We start from the raw sequence: 23186 nt of genomic DNA, 5'->3' as shown, positions 1-23186 counted from the left end.
AATAATAAATTAAATACTAGCATACGACGTTTCGATTGCAACACAAGCAATCATCATCATTTATAAATGAAATAGAAACACAAATCTAGTATACTTAGAAATGGAGAGATCTCTCTCTAAAATTTAGCATTCTCAGGAAGAACGTAATCAACCAGGTAGGGTGTTGACTGTTATGTTATCCGACTCTCTGTTGTATTACATTACATTTCTAAGTATACCAGATTTGTGTTTCTATTTCATTTATACCTGATGACGATTGCTTGTGTTGCAATCGAAACGTCGTATGCTAGTTTTTAATTTATTAGTTTATCTTTACACGTCACTTTACCCAAAGAACCAAAGAGTAATTCCTGCAGTCACGAAAGCTCCAAATTAAGATTCATACTTCGTCAACCCAAGCTGACCAGGGTGGTGTGGGGATAAGCGTGCTGACGTCACAGTGCTTGAGTCTTGTGACGTCATTGGGGGGCCGTCCATAAATGACGTCACGCGATTTTGGACGATTTTTGACCCCCCCCCGTCACACGGCGTCACAAAAAGTCAGACCCCCCCTCAAATATGACGTCACAAAGCTCTGCCCCCCCCCCCCCCCAAAAAAAATTAACATGCTTCAAATCGCTTTAAATTATTGTCATTGTAGTGCGTATTTAATGTAGCGCTGCACTCTGATGTAAAAGAAAACATTTATTAAAACGTATATTTAATTAAGTAGAACGTGTTGTCTGTATTTATTTAAAGTTTCTGATGTGGCGTCACATTTCTTAACCCCCCCCCCCGCTCGTCACACATCGTCACAAATATCTGACCCCCCCCCCCTATGTGTGTGACGTCATTTATGGACTGCCCCTTCTGCCCTGAAGCAGCTGTGGTGACGTCACTTCTTCGTTGCGTTCGTACGTCACTACGCACAGCCAATTTCATGTCCGCGCGTTTGGGTGTGTCGAAGCAGCGCGGTGACGTCACTCGATCTTGGCGTCGTGACGTCACCACGCACAGCAACGGTTTCCGTGCCGCACATTGGGCCTGGAAGCAGACGTGATGACATCACTACGGCATATACGACGTCACTACGCACAGCCAATTTATTTTCCCGCGCGCGCTTGGCTGTCGAGGCAGCGCGGTGACGTCACTCGCGCTTGCCCTCGTGACGTCACCACGCACGGCAACGATTATCTTGCGCTGAAAGACATTTGTGACGATATGTGACGGGGGGGGTTGAGAAATGTGACGTCACATCAAAATAAGCAACTTTAAATAAACATAGACAACACGTTCTACTTAATTACATAGACTTTTTAATAATTTTTTTCTCCTACAACATCAGAGAGCAGCGCCACATTAAATACGCACTACAATGACAATAGTTTAAAGCGATGTGAAGCATGTTTTATTTTCAAAATTGAAATATGGTTTTGGGGGGGCGGGGCAGCAGAGCTTTGTGACGTCATATTTGAGGGGGGGGGGGTCTGACTTTTTGTGACGCCGTGTGACGTAGGGGGGGAGGGGTCAAAAATCGTCCAAAATCGCGTGACGCCATTTACGGACGGTCCTTCATCGCTGCACCTGCTGATGACGTAGATACGCGATGACGTAATAACGCGATGACGTGATTACGTAATGACGTGAGGGCGTGATGACGTAATGGCGTGATGACGTAATGACGCGATGTCGTGATTACGTAATGACGCGACGGCTGCGTCGTGACGTCACCGCGTTCCCCGCCGCGGAAAGAGAGGCCAACATTCTATGGAAGGCCGCGATATCGACAAGGACGTTGATTTCTTCCCGCTTCAGACAACGACGACGACGACGACGACAAACTTCGGATTCCTTCAAGCAATCAAAAAGCCCTCATTCGAGCAGCGATGGACGAAGAAGAGGAGGTCGTCACTCCACGGACGACCCACACATTGGCGTGAGTGAACAGCACGGAGAAAGGGAACCGATTCTAGATTTGAAGCTTTCGCAAGGTTTTTCCCGGTAAAGTCACTTAGGTAAAAAAAGTTAAAATTAATAAAAATAAAATAAAAAAATAAAAGTCACGACGTTTCGGAGGCAACACAAGCTTCCGTCTTCAGGTGGAACCGTCACAGCCTACGACAGCTGTATCAAGTAAATGATAGATTACAAGAGCTACCACTCCGTTTATATAATGGTTAAAGAGTGGGGAAGGGCCAAGTACGGCACACTTTTTTATTAATATGGTAAGGTGAGGCTTAAGACTAAGAATAGACTGCATAACAAAAGACTGAGCCTTTGTTATGGAGAGGTGCGCCAAGCGAGAGAGTTTATTTCGATTATTTAGGTATAGCCCTTAAGTCGGGTGCAACCGCAACAAACACAATACGAACGGGGAACATCTTAAAGCGACGACGCTTTTAAGATGTGAGAGAGAAAGAGATGTTACCTTGGTCTACTTCTCCACGCTGACAAGGCAGGCGTTCTTGGAAGTACCCCCACACTATCTTTCGATTTAAAGCTTTCGTGACTGCAGGGATTCATCTTCTTGGTTCTTTCGGTAAAGTCACGTAGAAGGGAAACAATAAAATAATAAAAATATAAAACATAATAAAATAATTCTCACGACGTTTCGGCCACAACGCAAGCAGCCGTCATCAGGTGAAGAACAGGTCTGTCGGAAAGGTATGTAGTGGTGAGTGTAGTAATGAGTATACCAGTGGTGAGTGTCCTAGTGGTTAGTGTGTATTTGTTTGTGTTTCTTCCGTGTGACGGGACTTTATAGAATGAACGTTGAGATGTATAAGGACACTGGGTGACCAACAAGACCTGAATTGGTCTGTGATAAGGTTAGTGGCTCTGATAACGGGTTGACAGGCACCCTCTCTGTGCCTCTGGATGTTTTGTCCGCAGCACGTGGGAGCTGGTGGCGGCTCGCTCCCGCTGCCACCGCCTGCCGCAGCGAGCCCACGGCCAGAAGGACTTCACCCCAGACGGGTCGGCGGCTCAGAGGGATCAACTGCAGCGCTGCATGGAGGAGCATTGGCAGCTGCTTGGCGAGGAACGCGTGGAGAGACTGTACGTCCCAGCCAAGGCCAATGCCGATAGCCGTCACTCCCCACTATGTCACGGCGCCTTTGCCAGGGCCCAGGTGTTCTTTGAGGCTTTCGCGTGAAGTTGTCGAAGGCTCGCTGACAGGAGGAGGTCGCGGGACAGACCCAGCAGGTGCCATGGGTTGGCTGACTGAGATGACCGCTGGTAGATGCACCACCAGCTGTACCCCCCTACTGTGCCAGGCTAGGTGCAGGAGGTCTCGGGACAGACCCAGCAGGTGCCATGGGTTGGCTGACTGAGATGACCGCTGGTAGATGCACCACCAGCTGTACCCCCCTACTGTGCCAGGCTAGGTGCAGGGGGTCTTGGGACAGACCCAGCACGTGCCATGGGTTGGCCGACTGAGATGACCGCTGGTAGATGCATCACCAGCTGTACCCCCCTACTGTGCCAGGCTAGGTGCAGGAGGTCGCGGGACAGACCCAGCAGGTGCCATGGGTTGGCTGACTGAGATGACCACTGGTAGATGCACCACCAGCTGTACCCCCCTACTGTGCCAGGCTAGGTGCAGGAGGTCACGGGACAGACCCAGCACGTGCCATGGGTTGGCCGACTGAGATGACCACTGGTAGATGCACCACCAGCTGTACCCCCCTACTGTGCAAGGCTAGGTGCAGGAGGTCTTGGGACAGACCCAGCAGGTGCCATGGGTTGGCTGACTGAGATGACCGTTGGTAGATGCATCACCAGCTGTACCCCTCTAATGTGCCAGGCTAGGTGCAGGAGGTCACGGGACAGACCCAGCAGGTGCCATGGGTTGGCTGACTGAGATGACCGGTAGATGCACCACCAGCTGTACCCCCCTAGTGTGCCAGACAATACCACCACAGTAGACTCCCACAGAGCCCACAAAATAACCTTCCCATTGAGTAAATATCGCCAAATGGAGTAGAACCCCCTCTTAACCACTGTAATTGGTTCCACATAACCAGTCGTTAAGCGATCTGGTCTTTAAAGCAAGTATAGGAAACGCACGTTAAAGGCGTTCCGCTAGCATCAAAAGGCACTATTTTCACCCAAAAAAAACTTACTTTGTAATTATTTAAACAATGGATGTGAATACACAAAGATGCTAACAACATAAACACATACTATGAATAGAAACATGGTTAATCAACGCATTCATTAATCATAATAAAGGTTTTTTGGGTTAGATCGCGTAAGTATAAATATGTCAATTTTGAATTGAAGCTAGCCCCGACCACATCTTTACAACCCTTGAGCTACTCCCATTTCAAACATTTTAAAACAGTCTGCCTCAGCAGCAGACCATCGCTTTCCCACCTGATGACGGACGCTTGTGTTGCGCCCGAAACGTCGTGATCTATTTTATTTTATACCCACGTGACTTTACCGAAAGAACCTAAGAGTATATATGTGGTGTCGTAACCCCTCCACCACCCGACACGGCCAGTAATGTTTGTCAACGTAAACAAAACGTGTCAATCAGTTACCACTTCAGCCCCACCGTTGTGTCGGAGGGTAAATCCACAACAGTGTGTACAACAGTTTTCACGTGGCATTTGGTCCTCTTATATAATGAATGTACAGCGTTATGGGATGCTGCTAGCATGAATGACGCGATATAAAATTAGAGTATTATTCTTCTTGGTTCTTTCGGTAAAGTCACGTAGAAGGGAAATAATAAAACGTAATAAAATACAATTCTCACGACGTTTCGGCCACAACGCAAGCAGCCGTCCTCAGGTGAAGAACAGGTCTGTCGGAAAGACAGCGTCTGAATGAACACCACCAAGCTTGGCAGCGTATATTTAAGTTGGGTTGGAAGGGGGGAAGGGCGCCTTGACAAAATAATTTGCATATCAAGAGGAATTTAGCATATTTATGGGAAATGCAGGTATGTGATTAGTACTACTTGTGAAATGCGTAGGAGGTGGGCGGGGGGTTTCAAAGTCATATTATGCCCGTGCATTATGCAGGATTAGCAGCATCAAAGGGAGGGGATAGGGGTAGTATTAATAAAGGGGAGGAATGTTAATAGTATGTAGCTGCAGTAACTAAATTATTATTATTATATTGGGCGGAAGGATGGGCGCAGTCGTAACTCTCGTGCCTCGCAGCAAGAAGGGTCCCGATTCACAGCCCGAGTGACTTTCCGTGCAGAGTTTGTGTGTTCTGATACTTGTTTTTTAACCCTTTTATCTGGCAACAAAACGGACACCTTTTTTACAAGGAGTCATGTTTGCACATGGTGTTGGACCAGATGACGCCAAAAGGCGCATTACGTCATCTGGTTCAACACCATGTGAGACTAGGCTCTAAGGAAAGCTGTCTTGGGTGTGGACCAATCAACTTCAAGGACAGTGCATACATTATCAGAGTTATGTTTTTTGTTTGCATTCCGACCGCAGGTATTGTAGTCTATGCAAACATGACTCCTTGTATAAAAAGGTGTCAGTTTTGTTGCCAGATAAAAGGGTAAAAAAACAATTATCATATTTTTCTACTGGCAAATGAGGTTCAAAATGGTGTAAATATTTGCGTGTTCTGTTCTGCACGCCAATTTATCCTGCTTTTCTTGGTTGACGACGACGACGAAAATGATAGTTGCGATGATGATGATGGAGGAGGTGGTGGTAATCAAGATTACAATTACGGTGGCGATAATAACGATTCTGATGTTGGTGACGACGACGACGACGATGACGACGACGACGATGTTGATGTGTGCTACGGCTGTCTTGAACTGCAAGCTGTATTGTGCTGTGCAACAGCGGGAATCTGGTGCAGACCGAATGGATTGCGGAAGAAGAGAAAGTGGAGTTGAAGTCTAAGCCTGTGAGTTGAGGCCCCGTGCTGAGCCATTCATGAGCGTATCACTTCGAACTTTCGCCCGTGTACAGGGATTCATGCGCACAGCAAAAGCTCTCTCATCTGGCATTACGCCGTCTGGAATGCCCTCGTTAAACACCCAGCCCCTCCCCACCCTCCCCTCCCCACCCAGCCCCTCCCTGCACGATGGACACAATAATCCCCTGTGGGCTGGTGTAACCAGGAGGTTCCTACCCAGTATTATTTCTTATATCATATATTTCTTTTATCATAGTTAAAATGTAAGCTTGAGTTTCTTGAAAAGTTTTTTAGATTCGTTGAACGATAAGTATGAATGACTCTCAGATAACCGGCATATTTGAATATCCGGCATCATCCATTCCCCATGGATGTCGGATAACAGAGGTTGTGCTGTAATTGTGTTTTCTAAATTTGGTTAAATTAGCCTTCATATATTTGTTACAGAAAGCCCTGCCAGGTTCTCACCATCAGGGGATGATGCTTACTTTGTAGATGCCAATTGAGTAATTTGCGGATATTTTTTGGGGAATATTGGCAAACATTTGGAACCATTTACAATAATGTGTATACAATCCATGGCGAAATGCAGTCACATAGCAGTGGTTTAAATGTCAAGTTGGTTTTGTGTAACCAGATGGGAACTTAGGAGACCAGGATAGAGTCTAATTTGTGTGGTGGGTGGTTGGGCGGGTGGGCGGGTGCGTGGGCGTTTGGGTGAATCCGTGCGTCGGTGGGTGGGAGGGTGATTGCTTCGATGTGTGAATGCGTGTGCGAGTAGATGTGTGGGTGGGTGAGTGGCTGAGTCAGTAGGTGAGTGGATTCGTGAGTGAGTGAGATGGCGAGAGAGGTGAGCGAGTGAGTGAGTTTTTCAACAACTCAAGAGACCAAAATTGCAAATAAAAGAAAACAAAAAACACTGAAATTAAGTTAAGCAATCAGAGCAAAAACAAAAACCACTCTCACAACGAGAAATCCTAAAGCTAAATATTTACATTCCCTGCAGAGTAAAATCAGCTCCGGGGTGGGGGGATGGGACCTCAAGTTTGCATGAGTTTAACCGAATGCCTCCCTCCCTTCCTCCCCTACCTCCCTCCCCTCCCCTCCCCTCCCTCCCTCCCTCCCTCCCTCCCTCCCTCCCTCCCCTCCCTCCCCTCCCTCCTCCCCTCCCGCGCAGGGCAAGTTCTGGCAGACGATGGGCCACATGGTGAACGGCAGGCAGCTGCTCTACCCAGAGGAGGCCCTCTACCTGCTAGAGTGTGTGAGTGAGCGCGGTTGCGGGTGCGCCGGATTGTAGCCGCGGTGTTTCACAGCCGCGGCGTTTGTGGACTTTGCGGTGTTCTGTGGCTGCAGTGTTTCACACCCACCGGTGGTTCATCGCCCACCGTGCGTCCTGCCTCCGAAATGCGCTGCCGTTTTTGGTTCGTTTGTGTGACGGGTTTCCTCCGGCTACTCGTGACCGACCACTAGTACCACTACTACCACTATCACCACTACTACCAACACTACTACCACTACTACCACTACTACCACCACTACTACCACTACTACCACCACTACCACTACCACCACTACTACTACCACTACTACCACTACTACTACCACCACCACCACTACTACCACTACTACCACCACTACTACCACTACTACCACCACTACCACTACCACCACTACCACCACTACTACTACCACTACTACTACTACCACTACTACTACCACCACCACCACTACTACCACTACTACCACCACTACTACCACTACTACCACCACTACTACCACTACCACCACTACTACTATCACTACTACTATCACTACTACTACCACTACTACCACTACCACCACTACTACCACCACTACCACCACTACTACCACTAGCACCACCACGACCACCACTACTACCACCACTACCACCACCACCACTACTACCACCACTACCACCACTACCATTACTACTACCACTACCACCACCACTACCACCACTACCATTACTACCACCACTACTACCACCACTACCACTACTACCACCACCACTACCACCACTACCACCACTACCACCACTACCACCACTACCACCACTACCACCACCACGCTCTGTCATTCCACGTTTACCAATTTACTCCTCCCCATTCAAATAGAAATTAACTCGTTCCACGCTGCACGCCGCGCCCAATGATTGTTCAGGACAACAAAGCTAAACACAACTGCCCTTCGTGTTTAGTTTATCGTCCCTGCCTCCGCACCTCCGATTACGTACGGCGTGCGAAAGAAGTTCAGCGCACAGCACGGATGTAACGTCGGATTGTTACCTTGCGAGGCCCGTAAAAGCTGACGACGGTCTTGGGGGGGGGGGGGGGGAGGCCTTTCATCCAGCGGCTGATTGCCGATCGTGACCCGGTGTGACGACTTTCCATCTCGTTTGCGCGCAGGGCTCTATAGAGCTGAGGGTGCGAGGGCTTCCGCTGTCCATACAGGAGGGCCATGAGTTGGCCCTCGCTACCGAAGGCCTCTCGCTCCACCAGTATCAGGTGCGTCACCAACCCCGGTGGATCGTCACTCGGCGCGCGTGCGGTTTAATATATCACGGCCGATGTTATCATTCGCGGCCAAATAGTTGTTTTTTTCACCTAAAGCCGTGTTGTAGTGGTCCGGCCCAAATTTACGTAAAAAAATTACTTACAAAGCGGTACCTATTTTAACACACTCGGAGGGATGATGGAACCGAGTCAACCCCCAACGTGGATTTGAACCCGGCGAGCCTCCGATTGCGAGCCGCTCGCTCTTGCTGACAGGTAGCCACCTGGGCGGGTCTGTTGGAAAAGGATCCAAAGTGATTTGTGTACGTGTGTGTGTATGTTGAACATCTTTGGCACCCGTACGTAGCCAACCGCGGTAATATAGCCGTTTTTCAGAAGCGACCTCGCTATCACAAATGATAGCTCAACGAAGTGGTGCTTATCACCATGCGGAAATGTATAACAGTGTGTGGAGGAAAAAAATGGGAAAAATCCACGCGACCACGGAGAGAGCCACGCAAACTCCAAATTTCCAGCAGCAGGTGTCAGGGTCGGGATTGAACCCACGACCTCCTGCATACCAGGCGAGGTAGTTAACATCTCATAGCCACCGTGATGATGATGAGAGAGACACGCAAACTCCAAATATACAGCAGGCGTCAGGGTCGGGATTGAACCCATGACCTCCTGCATACCAAGCGAGGTAGTTAACATCTCCTAGCCACCATGATGATGATGAGAGAGACACGCAAACTCCAAATATACAGCAGCAGGCGTCAGGGGTCGGGATCGAACCCACGACCTCCTGTACACCAGGCGAGGTAGTTAACATCTCCTAGCCACCGTGATGATGATGAGAGAGAGAGAGACACGCAAACTCAAAATATACAGCAGCAGGCGTCAGGGTCAGGATTGAACCCACGACCTCCTGCATACCAGGCGAGGTAGTCAACATCTCCTAGCCACCGTGATGATGAGAGAGAGAGACACGCAAACTCCAAATATACAGCTGGCGTCAGGGTCAGGATTAAACCCACGACCTCCTGCATACCAGGCGAGGTAGTTAACATCTCAGCCACCGTGATGATGATGAGAGAGACACGCAAACTCAAAATATACAGCAGGCGTCGGGGTCTAGATTGAACCCACGACCTCCTGCATACCAGGCGAGGTAGTCAACATCTCCTAGCCACCGTGATGATGATGAGAGAGAGAGAGACGCAAACTCAAAATATACAGCAGGCGTCGGGGTCTAGATTGAACCCACGACCTCCTGTACACCAGGCGAGGTAGTTAACATCTCCTAGCCACCGTGATGATGATAGAGAGAGAGACACGCAAACTCAGAATATACAGCAGCAGGCGTCAGGGGTCGGGATTCAACCCACGACCTCCTGTACACCAGGCGAGGTAGTTAACATCTCCTAGCCACCGTCGCACTCCAATCATTAATTTTGGATCTGGAGATTTTGTCTGTTGACTTGGTCGCGAGTGCTAACACCGGCTGTCCCCCTGTGTCTACCCCCCCACCCACCAATCGCCTCTGTAGGTGTACGCCCATCTCAAGAGGCTGGGCTATGTGGTCACGCGCTTCAGACCCGAGTGAGTGAGCGAGCGTGTTATTATGAACGAGATACACGTGTGTACGTTGAACTTCATTGGCACCGTACCTAAACCAACGGTGCTAATGCATGTGTGTGTACACGCGTGTACTTGTGTGTGTGTACATGCGTGTGGGGAGCGGTGGTGCAGCGGTTAGCGCGCTGCGCTATGAACCTGGCGACCCGGGTTCGATTCCCGCTCACGGCCAACACCAGTGACGATTATTTGAACCGGTCCCGGGCCTCCCCTAGGTCGACTCAGCCTTAAATGAGTACCTGGTGTGGTGTGTAAACATCGCCACTGGGGAAACAAAGGCGGCCGGGCGTGGTGTTGGCCACCCACCCCCTCGTGTACCGTTCCGGCCTTCATAGGTGCTCGCTAACAGCACTTGCCCCTACAGTCTGTTAAGGCTTTACGTGGGATCTTTGTCTTTGTACATGTGTGTGCGGTGGTGCTGGTGTGGGGAGTGCTCTGCACTACAAACCCGGCGACCTGAGTTCGATTCGCGCTCACGGCCACCAACACCTTTGACGATTATCTGGTGCTGCGTGTAAAAACATCACCACTAAGGGAGACAAAGGCAGCCGGGCGTGGTGTTTACAATCCCACCGTCCACTTTGTCTCCCGTGCCGCCGGCCTTCCTAAGTGCAACTCGCTAACAGCCCGTGCCCTAACAGTCTGTTCAAGGCTATGCGGGGGACCTTTGTCTGGGTGGTGCCGCTGCTTGTGCAGGAACGTCCCAGCGAGGAATGAGCAGCAGCCGAGTGAGCCGGCCTCCCGGGGAGAGAAACAGCGCAAGCGAAAGTGCAGCGGTGAACACGCAGAGTGAGTGGTGTGTGTGTGTTAGTTTGCACGCAGGCCTATGTTGCTTTTTAAATCCTTTATATTAAGTTCGCTTGCGTGCTTGCTTGCGCGCTTACGACCGTGCAAATCTTTCGGTCGTTTTTTTAACCCACTTCCCGTGATCCAATCGAGCTGACATTTTGCACAGACTCGTTGTGCGTGACAATTAATTTTCGTGAAATTTTTTTTCCAAAATTTTACACGTTTTAGGAAAAAAATAATTACCAATTGCTTAATGGTGGCAGGCAATCATCTGACCCATAGGTGGCAGCCATCTCAAGCCAGAGGACGAGAGGACTCTAGCCGCCACGCATATAAAGGATGTATAGTAAAAAACTTTGTTTTTACGGGTTAATTTTTTTCCACTGTATATCGGAGCCGTGCCAAGCCGGCCCAGCTCAGCTTCGTTTTTCCACTGCAGAAGCTGATCCGTGCCGCTGTCGTTGCACGCGGTGAACGAGCGGAGACACGCGATGATGCCACGTACTCACCGTGTACTCACCACGTACTCACCACGTACTCACCGCGTACTGACTGACGTCACGCGAGTGGCCACCGACGCCCCCGTGTGCCGTGCCGACCTTGATGGGTTCTTGTTAACAGCACCTTGCGCCGACGGTCTGTTGAGCGCAGCCCATCATTGCTTCGAAGCCGTCACCTAAAGTATGTTTAAAACTCATCTTCTTGGTTCTTTCGGTAAAGTCACGTAGAATGGAAATAATAAAATAATTAAAATAAAACATAATAAAATACAATTCTCACGACGTTTCGGCCACAACGCAAGCAGCCGTCCTCAGGTGAAGAACAGGTCTGTCGAGGAGACAGTCTGAACAGGTCTGTCTTCTCGACACACCTGGTCTCCACCTGAGGACAGCTGCTTGCGTTGTGGCCGAAACGTCGTGAGAATAATTTTATTTTGTTTTATTTTTATTATTTTATTACTTCCCTTCTACGTGACTTTACCGAAATAACCAAGAAGATGAATCCCTGCAGTCACGAAAGCTTTAAATCGAAATTTATTTTTAAAACTATTTGTAACTTTCTATTTTACCAGGTAAGGCTCACTGAGCTGTACAGCTCTTTCTCAGAAGCGACCTGGCTATCACACATGATAGCTGAACAAGAAGCGGCTTATCATCACCATCATCTCGATTTAAAGCTTTCGTGACTGCAGGGATTCATCTTCTTGGTTCTTTCGGTAAAGTCACGTAGAAGGGAAGTAATAAAATAATAAAAACGGACCTGGTTTCCACCTGAGGACGGCTGCTTGCGTTGTGGCCGAAACGTCGTGAGAATTATTTTATTGTGTTTTATTTTTATTATTTTATTACTTCCCTTCTACGTGACTTTACCGAAAGAACCAAAAAGATCATCATCATCGTGTGTAAATCTACAGCAGCAGGCAAAAACTCTTTTAACACGTGACATCGATTCTAAATGTGGATCATTCGACTGCGTTCCCGTTGCTTGGTAAAGTTTCCGTGGCCGGTGGGCACGCAGGGCGGACAGCAAGAGAGAGCGCTGCTCCGCTGACGACGACGCCGCCACCGCCGCTCACCGGCACTCGAGCCCGGAGGAGCCCGACGCCGGCTCTTCACTGGCGCCAGCAGAGGAGGAGCAACCAGCGGCGCCGCCCTGTCGGGGCTTCGGCTTCTCCCCGGCCTTGCCGGTGTCGGTGTCGCCGAGCGCGGTGGACGGGCGCCACCGTCGCGTCCGCTCCTGCCGCTGGGACTTCGCGATGGCGCCGTTCCCGAACGTGGCGCCTGACGACTGCGCGACGAGCCTGCGGGAGCTGCCCGGCCACCTGGTGCCCCCGGGGACCGCCGGGCGCCGCTCCGACGAGGGCCGCTGGGTGGGACGGATCAATCTGCACCGAGAGAGGTGGCGGCGTCGGCTGTGGCTAACGGCGGAAGGGATCTCGGCAGCATCTGTAGCAGCGTAGGCAGTGTTAGTAGCAGCAGCAGCAGCAGAAGTTGCAACAGAAGCAGTTAGACGGGTAGGAACCTCCTGGTTACACCAGCCCACAGGGGATTATTGTGTCCGTCCGTCGTGCATCCAAAAATGGGAGGGGTGGGGCTGGGTGGGGAGGGGAGGGTGGGGAGGGGCTGGGTGGGGGGTGGGAGGGGTGGGGCTGGGTGGGGAGGGGCTGGTCACCCCGTGGTGCCCTTATAAAACTCAACGTTTCACCTACTCACGCCGGCTTGTGCCCGCCCTCACAGTCGGGCATATTTGCGGAATACACCACGCCGCCGTTGACCCTGGCCATTGACCGAGCAACCCAACGTTCCTACCAGCTCCCTCCGCAGCAGGACAATGTGTTAGTGGCAGTGGGTTTAGTTTGTTGTCCTTCCCCTGCACCTCCGATGAGCACGGGTGGCTAAGTACGGTGCGAAAGAAGTTCTACATACGTACAGTCACAGGAGTAGTAACTACGGTCGTAGCCGCAGCAGTAGTTGTAGCAATTAGGCAACGGTCACAACGGTTGCAGTAGCAAACGGATGCTTTAGCAAGTCGCGTCAGCAGGAGGAAGATGTAACGGTGAGGTGAGAGGCGACCGACTGGTTCGGAGGGCAGAGCGTTGAACCCGGTACAGCCACCATTAGTAACACCGGCTTCTCAACTGCAGTGAGTTGATGGGTGTCAGCTCGGTCACCAGTGACTCGCATGGAGATCCATAGACTTACACAGAGACCCGTAGATTTACACAGAGACCCGTAGACTTCGATAGAGACCCGTAGACTTACACAGAGACCCGTAGATTTACACAGAGACCCGTAGATTTACACAGAGACCCGTAGATTTACACAGAGACCCGTAGATTTACACAGAGACCCGTAGATTTACACAGAGACTCGTAGATTTACACAGAGACCCGTAGACTTACACAGAGACCCGTAGACTTAGATAGAGACCCGTAGGCCATGCGGGATGGCGCGTGGCACAGTTTGGCGCCAGCTGTCATAGAGTACGGCGATCGTGTCGCTGCGTTTCTCTGCGGTGAATAACATCGCCTTAAAAACAACGACGCTATTGCTACTACTATACCTCACTAAATAAAACTAACGTCGAACCGCTCGCGCGTTCCAAGATTCAGCGATGAACAGAGACTCCCCCCACCCCCCCCCGACCCTGCAACTAGCAGAACGTTTCAGAAATGGGGTAAAGAGTAAGGGGGTTAACGTCTCGCCACCAGGAACCACGGCTGGCGCTACGAGGAGCACAACCCGCACCGCCGCTGGGACGTGGACCGAGACCCGGAGGCGCGCCGCTGCCGAGACTGGGGCGACTTCAAGCGGCTGCTGGCGCGACGGGACGGGCGGCGGGGGGCGGCCGAGTGGGGGCAGCAGCCGCACGGGCGGACGTCGCGCCAGGACCACGTGGAGCCCCTGACCAATCCGGCGGCGGCGCGAAGCCACGGTGAGGAGCGCGTCGGCGCGCTGGGCCCGCCGTGGATGCGTGCGGGTCGACCTTGTTGGGTGAACCTGGACCGCGTCCACGGAGCGCCGTTGCCGCGGTTAAGTTGGCCGCAGCAGCAGCAAGACCGCGGCCGGCACGAAGCCTGTCGGGCAGGGCCCGCGACCCTTCACGACACGAACGATGATAATTTCAACCTCTCCACCCTCCCCTCCCCACCCAGCCCCTCCCTGCACGACGGACACAATAATCCCCTGTGGGCCGGTGTAACCAGGAGGTTCCTACCAGTAAGATGTTAACACTTCCGAGAATTTGCAACAATACCACGATAAATATGCCTCTGGGCTCTGGAGACCACCGGGAGAAGATTCCAGGCGACGCGTTGACAACGATGGCGAACAAGTGGAGACTCTTTGACGTTTCAAAGCTATTAGCATACCTTTGTTGTCATGTCACAGTGTGTTATCTGTTCTTTTTAAATCCTTTATATTAAGTTCACTTGCTTGCTTGCTTGCGCGCTTACGACCGTGCAAATCTTTCGGTCGTTTTTTAACCCACTTCCCGTGATCCAATCGAGCTGACATTTTGCACACAGACTCGTCGTGCGTGACAATGAATGTTCGTGAAAATTTTTGTTCCAAAATTTTACACTTTTTAGGAAAAAATAAATGATATTTAATTACCAATTGCTTAATGGTGGCAGGCAATCATCTGACCCATAGGTGGCAGCCATCTCAAGCCAGAGGACGAGAGGACTCTAGCCGCCACGCATATAAAGGATTTATAGTGAAAAACTTTGTTTTTACGGGTTAATTTTTTCCATTAAAAACTATAGTCTTATATGAGTGTTGAAACATTTTTGAATCACCCTGCATAGCCGTAGCGGCCACCTTGGCTCGCACGCACCTTGACAAGGAGAGGCTCGCTCAATCCACTGGCTTTACCGGCTTGTTATTGTTGTTATTGTTGTTAATTGTTGTTGCTGCTGTTGTTGTTGTTGTGTCGCCAGCCGAGTTGCTGCAGGAGATAAGCGTTGTGGCGCCCATGCACATCCTGGAGGGCACGTCGCGGTGAGTGGACATTCTGCTCGGATCTTTCTCGGAGACTTCGCCGCGATCTCTGACGCCGCGATGTGACGCACTCGGACACCGCCGCCGTCACAGTTGCGCGCACCGCGTTGCGTGCGTTGCTAGCGTTGCGAGCGTTGCGTGCGTGTGTCGGTCCACACCGGCACCACGCGACGCCGTGCCGGCCTTCGCAGCTGCTCGCTTAGTGGCACTTTACCCTTTGGTTCTTTCGGTAAAGTGACGTAGAAAGAGAAAATCTTCAATTAAATAATAGCACACGACGTTTCGATTGCAACACAAGCAATCATCATCAGGTACACATGAAAGAGAAAACAAAACCTAGTAAACTTAGAAATATAATGCAATACAACACAGAGATAATAGAAATAAAACATAATAAAATAATTATCACGACGTTTCGGCCACAACGCAAGCAGCCGTCCTCAGGTGAAGAACAAGGCTGTCGGAAAGACAGCGTCTGAATGAGTTGTGGCCGAAACGTCGTGAGAATTGTATTTTATTGTTTTATTTTTATTATTTCATTATTTCCCTTCTACGTGACTTTACCGAAAGAACCAAGAAGATGAATCCCTGCAGTCGCGAAAGCTTTAATTTGAAATACAACACAGAGAGTCGGCTAACTCAACAGTCAACACCCTACCTGGTTGATTACGCTCTTACAAAGATTGCTAAATTTAAGAGAGAGCTTAAACACAGAACAGGAGACACATAGACACGTAAGCAGAGAGAGATAACACATGATGATGATGATTGCTTGTGTTGCAATCGAAACGTCGAATGCTATTATTTTATTTATTATTCTCTCTTTTCTACGTGACTTCACCGAAAGAACCAGAGTATTTCCTGCAGTCACGAAAGCGACGAATCAATTTCTTAGCGGCACTTTGTACGTACGTGCGTGGAACTTCTTTCGCACCATACCTGACCAACTGCTAATCGCGAAGTGCGGGGGAAGGACAACAAACGAAGCACAAAAGGCAGTTTGTAAAAGATTAGTTGTCAGATTAGATTTAAAATCGCACAGCTGCCAGTGGCTTCCGAATATCGGAAGGAAAAGAGCGTTCCAGACGGCCGCAGAAGCGAATCTGCCCGTCTTTGTTCGATGGTTAACCAGAAGCCTCTGCGAGGATTTACCAGAGTTTGTGCGATGGTTTATGCTTCCTGACGAGATGAGCATGGTACTGTGGTATGGAAGAACAATGTCTCTCTCACAATGTTCCTCACACACCGTAAGAAAGCAAGGTCAACAATATTTGGGGCATTGAACCTCCCTGCGTGCTCCCCGCTTTTGGTGGAAAGTAAAGGTGCGGTACGGCAAAATTTAAGTGGGTGATGTTCCCACGAATGTGGTTCATTTGTAGAAAGCACCTCGTGTGTAATGAGTGCAACCTTCGATGTAAAGCTTTCGTGACTGCAGGGATTCATCTTCTTGGTTCTTTCGGTAAAGTCACGTAGAATGGAAATAATAAAATAATAAAAATAAAACATAATAAAATTATTTTAAAGCTTTCGTGACTGCAGGGATTCATCTTCTTGGTTCTTTCGGTAAAGTCACGTAGAATGGAAATAATAAAATAATAAAAATAAAACAGACCTGGTCTTCACCTGAGGACGACTGCTTGCGTTGTGGCCGAAACGTCGTGAGAATAATTTTATTATGTTTTATTTTTTGTATTTTATTATTTCCATTCTACGTGACTTTACCGAAAGAACCAAGAAGATGAGTGCAACCTTATACAGCAAAACCTTGCATTGCGAGCATAATTCGTTCCGCAAACGTGTTTGTAATCCAAAGCACTCGTCGTGTATCAGTTGTGATCACGTGACGCTCGACAGACAAAGCGTGTACACGTACCACGCGTATTGCAAGACCTCGCTCGTTTATCAAAATTAATATTTATTTAAAAATTTAGCTCGTCTTGCAAAACACTCGCAGACCAAGTTACTCGCAATCCACGGTTTTACTGTAGTGTATAATTGTGCGCACCTTTGTGTGTGTCGGGCGTGGTGCTGACCACGCGTGTGCCGTGCCGGCCTTCGCAGCTGCTCGCTAAACAGCACTTGCCCCATCATCGGTCTGCTAAAGGCTACACGGGGAACCTTTATCTTTGTCTCTCGCCGGCCTGTGCCGCACTGTAGGCTGCAGCAGGAGGAGGAGGAGGAAGGGAGTGAGGTGAAGGATGGACGCGGCACGAGTTTCACCATCAGCTACGACGTCTTCTCGGCTGACAACACAGACTTCAAGAAGACTAGGCCGGGCGTCCCCCTCGCCCGCATCTGCGTCTGCTGGTCAGTGGCCTCGAGCGCAGCACTGAGGACACCCAGGGCATCATGGGTACTCACGGAAACCCGGAGTACCCAGGGCACCATGGGAGCCAATTGTTTGACTTGCATCCCACTGGGATTTTTGCACGCGGCGCTGAAATGCGGTGGTTTGTTTCCGGAAGATTTTGCTGTTTTTTTAAAATCCTTTATATTAAGTTCGCTTGCTTGCTTACGACCGTGCAAATCTTTCGGTCGTTTTTTAACCCACTTCCCGTGATCCAATCGAGCTGACATTTTCCACACAGACTCGTTGTGCGTGACAATTAATGTTCGTGAAATTTTTTTTCCAAAATTATACACTTTTTAGGACAAAAATATTATATTTAATTACCAATTGCTTAATGGTGCAATGCAATCATCTGACCCATAGGTGGCAGCCATCTCAAGCCAGAGGACGAGAGGACTCTAGCCGCCACGCATATAAAGGATTTATAGTGAAAAACTTTGTTTTTACGGGTTATACTTGTTCCAGGATTTTTCCGTTGCGTTTTAGTCACTTGAAGTGGTTTCTTGTTCGTGTTTTTGTTTTGTTTTGCCGGTTGCACCCGAGTCAAGAGCCGCATGGCTCACAGGGTTATACCTGATAATTGTTTTTTTACCCTTCTATCTGGCAACAAAACTGACACCTTTTTTACGAGGAGTCATGTTTGCATAGACCACAATACCTGCAGTCGGAATGTAAACCAAAAACATAACTCTGATAATGTATGCACTGTCCTTGAAGTTGATTGGTCCACACCCGAGACAGCTTTCCTTAGAGCCTAGTCTCACATGGTGTTGGACCAGATGATGCCAAAAGGCGCAGGGTTATACCTCATAGATGAAACTGAAAACTGAAAATGAAACCACTGGCACCCCAGGGTAACCAGGGCACCCGGTTATTACCGTGGGTGGAACCGTCACAATGCCACGCTCCGTCTTGCTTTGCTCGCGGTGGAAGTGATAGACCCCCATGGCGCCATTCGCAAGAGGAGGCCATCGCGTGCCATCTGCGTCTGGCTCCAGATTTTGCCAGTAAAAAAACACCCTCAATATCACGAAATTGGGGGACGATACATAGCAAAGCCTTGGCCTCTACCCTTGCAAATGAGACTTTTTTGGGCCTGGTCTCCAGAATTCTCTCACTGGGCTAAAACAAAACAAACTTGTCAAATTTCGATTTGAAGCTTTCGTGACTGCAGGGATTCATCTTCTTGGTTCTTTTGGTAGTCACGTAGAAGGGAAATAATAAAATAATAAAAATAAACCAATAAAATAATTCTCACGACGTTTCGGCCACAACGCAAGCAGCCGTCCTCAGGGGTCTGTCGGAAAGACAACGTCTAAATGACGCTGTCTTTCCGACAGACCTGTTCTTCACCTGAGGACGGCTGCTTGTGTTGTGGCCGAAACGTCGTGAGAATTGTATTTTATTATGTTGTATTTTTATTATTTTATTATTTCCCTTCTACGTGACTTTACCGAAAGAACCAACAAGATGAAACGTGTCAAACTTGGCAGGTTGAAATATTGAAAAGCGTCCGTTTCCCCGCCCCGCCCCCTCACACTCTCCGTGTAAAACGCCGGCAGCTTTGAGGACCCGGTCCCCGATCTCCGAGCGCTGAAGCTGCTGGCGCGACGCGGCGGCGGCGGCACCAGCACCACCATCGGCACCACCAGCGGCACCACCAGCGGCACCACCATCGGCACCACCATCGGCACCACCACCAGCGGAGTCGGCAGTGACGACACGGTGCTCGTGTTCGGCGTGGTGGATGCCGGGGATGTCTCCTTCTTCTCGTTCTACGACTTCAAGCTGCCCACCGACGTCCTCGGCTGACCACGGCTGACCACGGCTGACCACGGCTGCCCACGGCTGCCCACGGCTGCCCACGGCTGACCACGGCTGCCCACGGCTGACCACGGCTAACCACGGCGTCGTGATGAAATGCGAAGGCCACGCAATTTTTTTGTTGGGCCGAGCTCGCTGCGGGGGTTCCAATTTCATGACGCGCGCAGTTGACGGCGAACTTGTGCGAAAACCGTTTGAAACGAGCGGCATTATCGGGTAATTCACCGTGTATAAAGCGGCACTAACTAAAGATTTGACGACACCTCAGGTGGTACCGATTTCTGATCTGGCTCGAGGGCTGATGGTAAAAAAATTAACCCGTAAAAACAAAGTTTTTCACTATAAATCCTTTATATGCGTGGCGGCTAGAGTCCTCTCGTCCTCTGGCTTGAGATGGCTGCCACCTATGGGTCAGATGATTGCCTGCCACCATTAAGCAATTGGTAATTAAATATAATTTATTTTTTCCTAAAAAGTGTAAAATTTTGGAAAAAAATTTTCAGGAAAAGAAATTGTCACGCACAACGAGTCTGTATGCAAAATGTCAGCTCGATTGGATCACGGGAAGTGGGTTAAAAAACGACCGAAAGATTTGCACGGTCGTAAGTAAGTAAGCAAGTGAACTTAATATAAAGGATTTAAAAAAAGGTGCGTTAGCGGCCATTAGGATTAGTTGTCCCATAATGCCTTGCATGTCACGTGACATCACGGTAATTTTACGGTTGCCGGTCCGCTGTTGGAAGAAGTTCTGCACACGGTGCAAGCTACCGGGGGGTTGCTTTAGCGCGGGGTTGGCGATTGATCGCGATTGTTCTTCTTGGTTCTTTCGGTAAAGTCACGTAGAAGGGAAATAATAAAATAATAAAAATAAAATATAATAAAGTAATTCTCACGACGTTTTGGCCACAACGCAAGCAGCCGTCCTCAGGTGAAGACCAGGTCTTCATTATTTTATTATGTTTTATTATTTCCCTTCTACGTGACTTTACCGAAAGAACCAAGAAGATGAATCCCTGCAGTCACGAAAGCTTTAAATCGAAATTTGATCGCGATCGCTCGCTATCGGCTCAGGTTTCGTTCACTACAGATGCTCACCATCGCCACGTTACAAACCCAGGCCGTCAGGTTCGTTGTGCGGTGCGACGACCACTGCGCCACCGCTCCCTTCGACTTCCCCCACACTACTGCGCGTATAATGTCGAACAGCTTGAAGACCTCGCTTAGCGCTCAAGACGCGTTTCTGGAGAAGCGAGTGCTAATGAAATCGGCGCTAAAAGGGGTGGTGGTCATTGTACCATTGTTACATATGGGGATGCGTTTCCCTGACAGTGTTGTTTCTTAAGCATGAGCAATACAATATTGGCGGTGACCCCGTAAAACGCTGACGCGTTACGTCTCTCCGAGTCGCGGAGAAAAAAAAATTGCAACATTTTTTTTAAAAATCAAAACCTCTCTAAAGCGCGGTGGCCAGGTCAACGTACCCCGCGCCCCTCAGCCAATGACAGTGACGTATGCTCTGAGCCAATCGGACGCCACCCCCGGTGTTGCTCGGCCAATGAGAACGCACGCTGGGCAAATCGGACCCCACCCCCCGCGTCTCAGCCAATGACAGCGAAGTACGCTCAGCCAATCGGCGCCGAACTCTCCCGTGATCCCATTATCACAATTTGTAGCAACAAATTTAACGAAAAAATGTTTTAAATGGTGACCACGAATCAAGTTAATGAAATCACTGCGTCCCCTCCCATTGGCCGAGCGGCTGTAAACCAAGTTGGTGGCGGGTGCGTTTCCTCCTCTCGCTCCGTGTTCTCACACTAAGTGCTTCTCAGATTTTTGGATTTGCTTTTCTTTTGTAAAACAAAAAAATCTGTCACAGGGGTGAGGTCTGCCTGTTGCGTGGATTTGTTTTGGACCAGCACCAAATAGTGACAACGGTTCTTGAAAATTTCGATTTAGAGCTTTCGTGACTGCAGGGATTCATCTTCTTGGTTCTTTCGGTAAAGTATTATTTTATTACTTCCCTTCTACGTGACTTTACCGAAAGAACCAAGAAGATGGGTTCTTGAAAAGTTTTTCTTTGATCAACCGGGTGAAGCACCCGGGGAGACCCATCGTAGCAGTTTGTGGGAATTTTGCAAAGTGGAATTCCCAGTAGCTGCTCCTTCCCGCCCGACTTTTCTTAACGCGACAAAACGAATAAAAACTCGCCATTGAAGTAAATGAAAAACATGTTTTTTTATGGCGACACTCCGGTTCACAAATTGTACAGGAACGCGGCACGGCATTCGTACACCCACGTTTTATACCCCCCCCCACACCACCCACCGGGGTTGCGTTAAACTGCTGTCAGCTAACAGCCAATAAATACCGGGTTTCTGCCTTTCAACTTTTCAAGGTGTCTGCTGCGTCTCCAACACTTCTCTCTGCGTGCCACTTTATCCTTTTGAAAAACCCTCAATCTCCGACGCCATGGTTTTCTGTAGCAGCCTCAAGACCAAGGGGAGGGAGGGGGGGTATTGGAACTGTTCGGATACCTTCTGCACAGTGACCGCGGCGGTGCAGCCCAGCGATTGCTTCCTCACGCTGCTTGCCGGAAAGGCCTCTTACCTGAAGGCGCTCTTAGAGGGCCCAACCCCCACCCCGCCTAGTGCAGTGGTTCCTTCTTCTTAAGCTGGGGGTGCATCACGCAGATATGGTCAGATTATTTTTGAAGGTAAATTGAAACACAAATCAAGCACGGGGCACGCAAGTTACAACTATACAGTGAAACCTTGGATTGCGAGCATAATTCGTTCCGGAAACGTGTTTGTAATCCAAAGCACTCGTATATCAAAGCACTCGTATATCAAACAGTTGTGATCACGTGACGCTCGGCAGACAGCGTATACACGTACTACTCGTATTGCAAGACCTCGCTCGTTAATCAAATTAATGTTTATTTAAAAAAATTTCTCGTTTTGCAAAACACTCGCAGACCAAGTTACTCGCAATCCAAGGTGTTACTGTACTCGGTTTCATAAAACCGATGCATTAAAATTGTATTACGACTGAGAGCCAAAGGGGTTGCAAGGCTGCAGCAGAGGTCGCAATCGGGTACCCGTACCCTACCCGATACCCGGCTACCCGTACCCGGCCAGGTATCGGGTAGGGTACGAGTACCTGATTGCGACCTCTGGGATGAAGCCACGTTTTGCAGGCGCGGGTGGGTTGATTCTAGGAACTTGAATTGTGAGAAGAGACAAGACGTTGGGAAATGAGTGACAAACGGTGACTCACCAGTGACTCACGACGTACCCGTACCCGGCCGCACCAGGGTCGCAAACGGGTACCCGTACCCGGGTACGGGTAGCCGGGTATCGGGTAGGGTACGGGTATCGGGTAACCGGTTGCGACCTCTGGGCTGCAGTAAAGGTTAATAATCCACTGCTCTAGTGGCTACTTGGGCTACTCTGCCACGTCGCAAATTTTAGAAGAAAACTAAAATAAATTGACAGCCAGGTTGAAAGAATTCCTCTATCGGTTCCCGATTAGCGCGGCTAGGACATTTGCAGTGATGGATGAATATCTTATTCTTAGGTTTTTTCGGTAAAGTCACGTAGGTAAAAAATGTAAATTAATGAAAGTAAAATAAAATAAAAATCACGACGTTTCGGAGGCAACACAAGCTTCCGTCTTCAGGTGGAACCT

At 49.4% G+C, this 23186-nt stretch overlaps 1 protein-coding gene across 3 annotated transcripts; it reads left to right on the top strand.

Annotated features, from left to right (window-relative positions):
* Positions 1-1675: 1675 nt before the first annotated feature.
* Positions 1676-21879, top strand: TSEN54 (tRNA splicing endonuclease subunit 54). Of its 3 annotated transcripts, none has more exons than XM_078880533.1 (12): positions 1676-1915; positions 2872-3036; positions 5808-5871; positions 7061-7144; positions 8310-8408; positions 9946-9998; positions 10731-10823; positions 12342-12722; positions 14035-14258; positions 15265-15325; positions 17483-17632; positions 19238-21879. In XM_078880533.1, exons 1-12 carry the CDS (start codon positions 1866-1868, stop codon positions 19485-19487), a joined length of 1674 nt encoding a protein of 557 aa, XP_078736659.1. In that variant the 5' UTR covers positions 1676-1865; the 3' UTR covers positions 19488-21879. The 3 variants fall into 3 exon arrangements, with proteins under 3 accessions (XP_078736659.1, XP_078736658.1, XP_078736660.1); XM_078880532.1 differs by having other exon boundaries at positions 12318-12722; XM_078880534.1 differs by lacking the exon at positions 8310-8408 and having other exon boundaries at positions 12318-12722.
* The last annotated feature ends 1307 nt before the right edge of the window (positions 21880-23186 follow it).

This window comes from Lampetra fluviatilis, chromosome 58 (genome assembly GCF_964198595.1).
Source record: "Lampetra fluviatilis chromosome 58, kcLamFluv1.1, whole genome shotgun sequence".
NCBI lineage: Eukaryota > Metazoa > Chordata > Hyperoartia > Petromyzontiformes > Petromyzontidae > Lampetra > Lampetra fluviatilis.
This window is presented reverse-complemented; position numbering and strand designations above follow the sequence as displayed.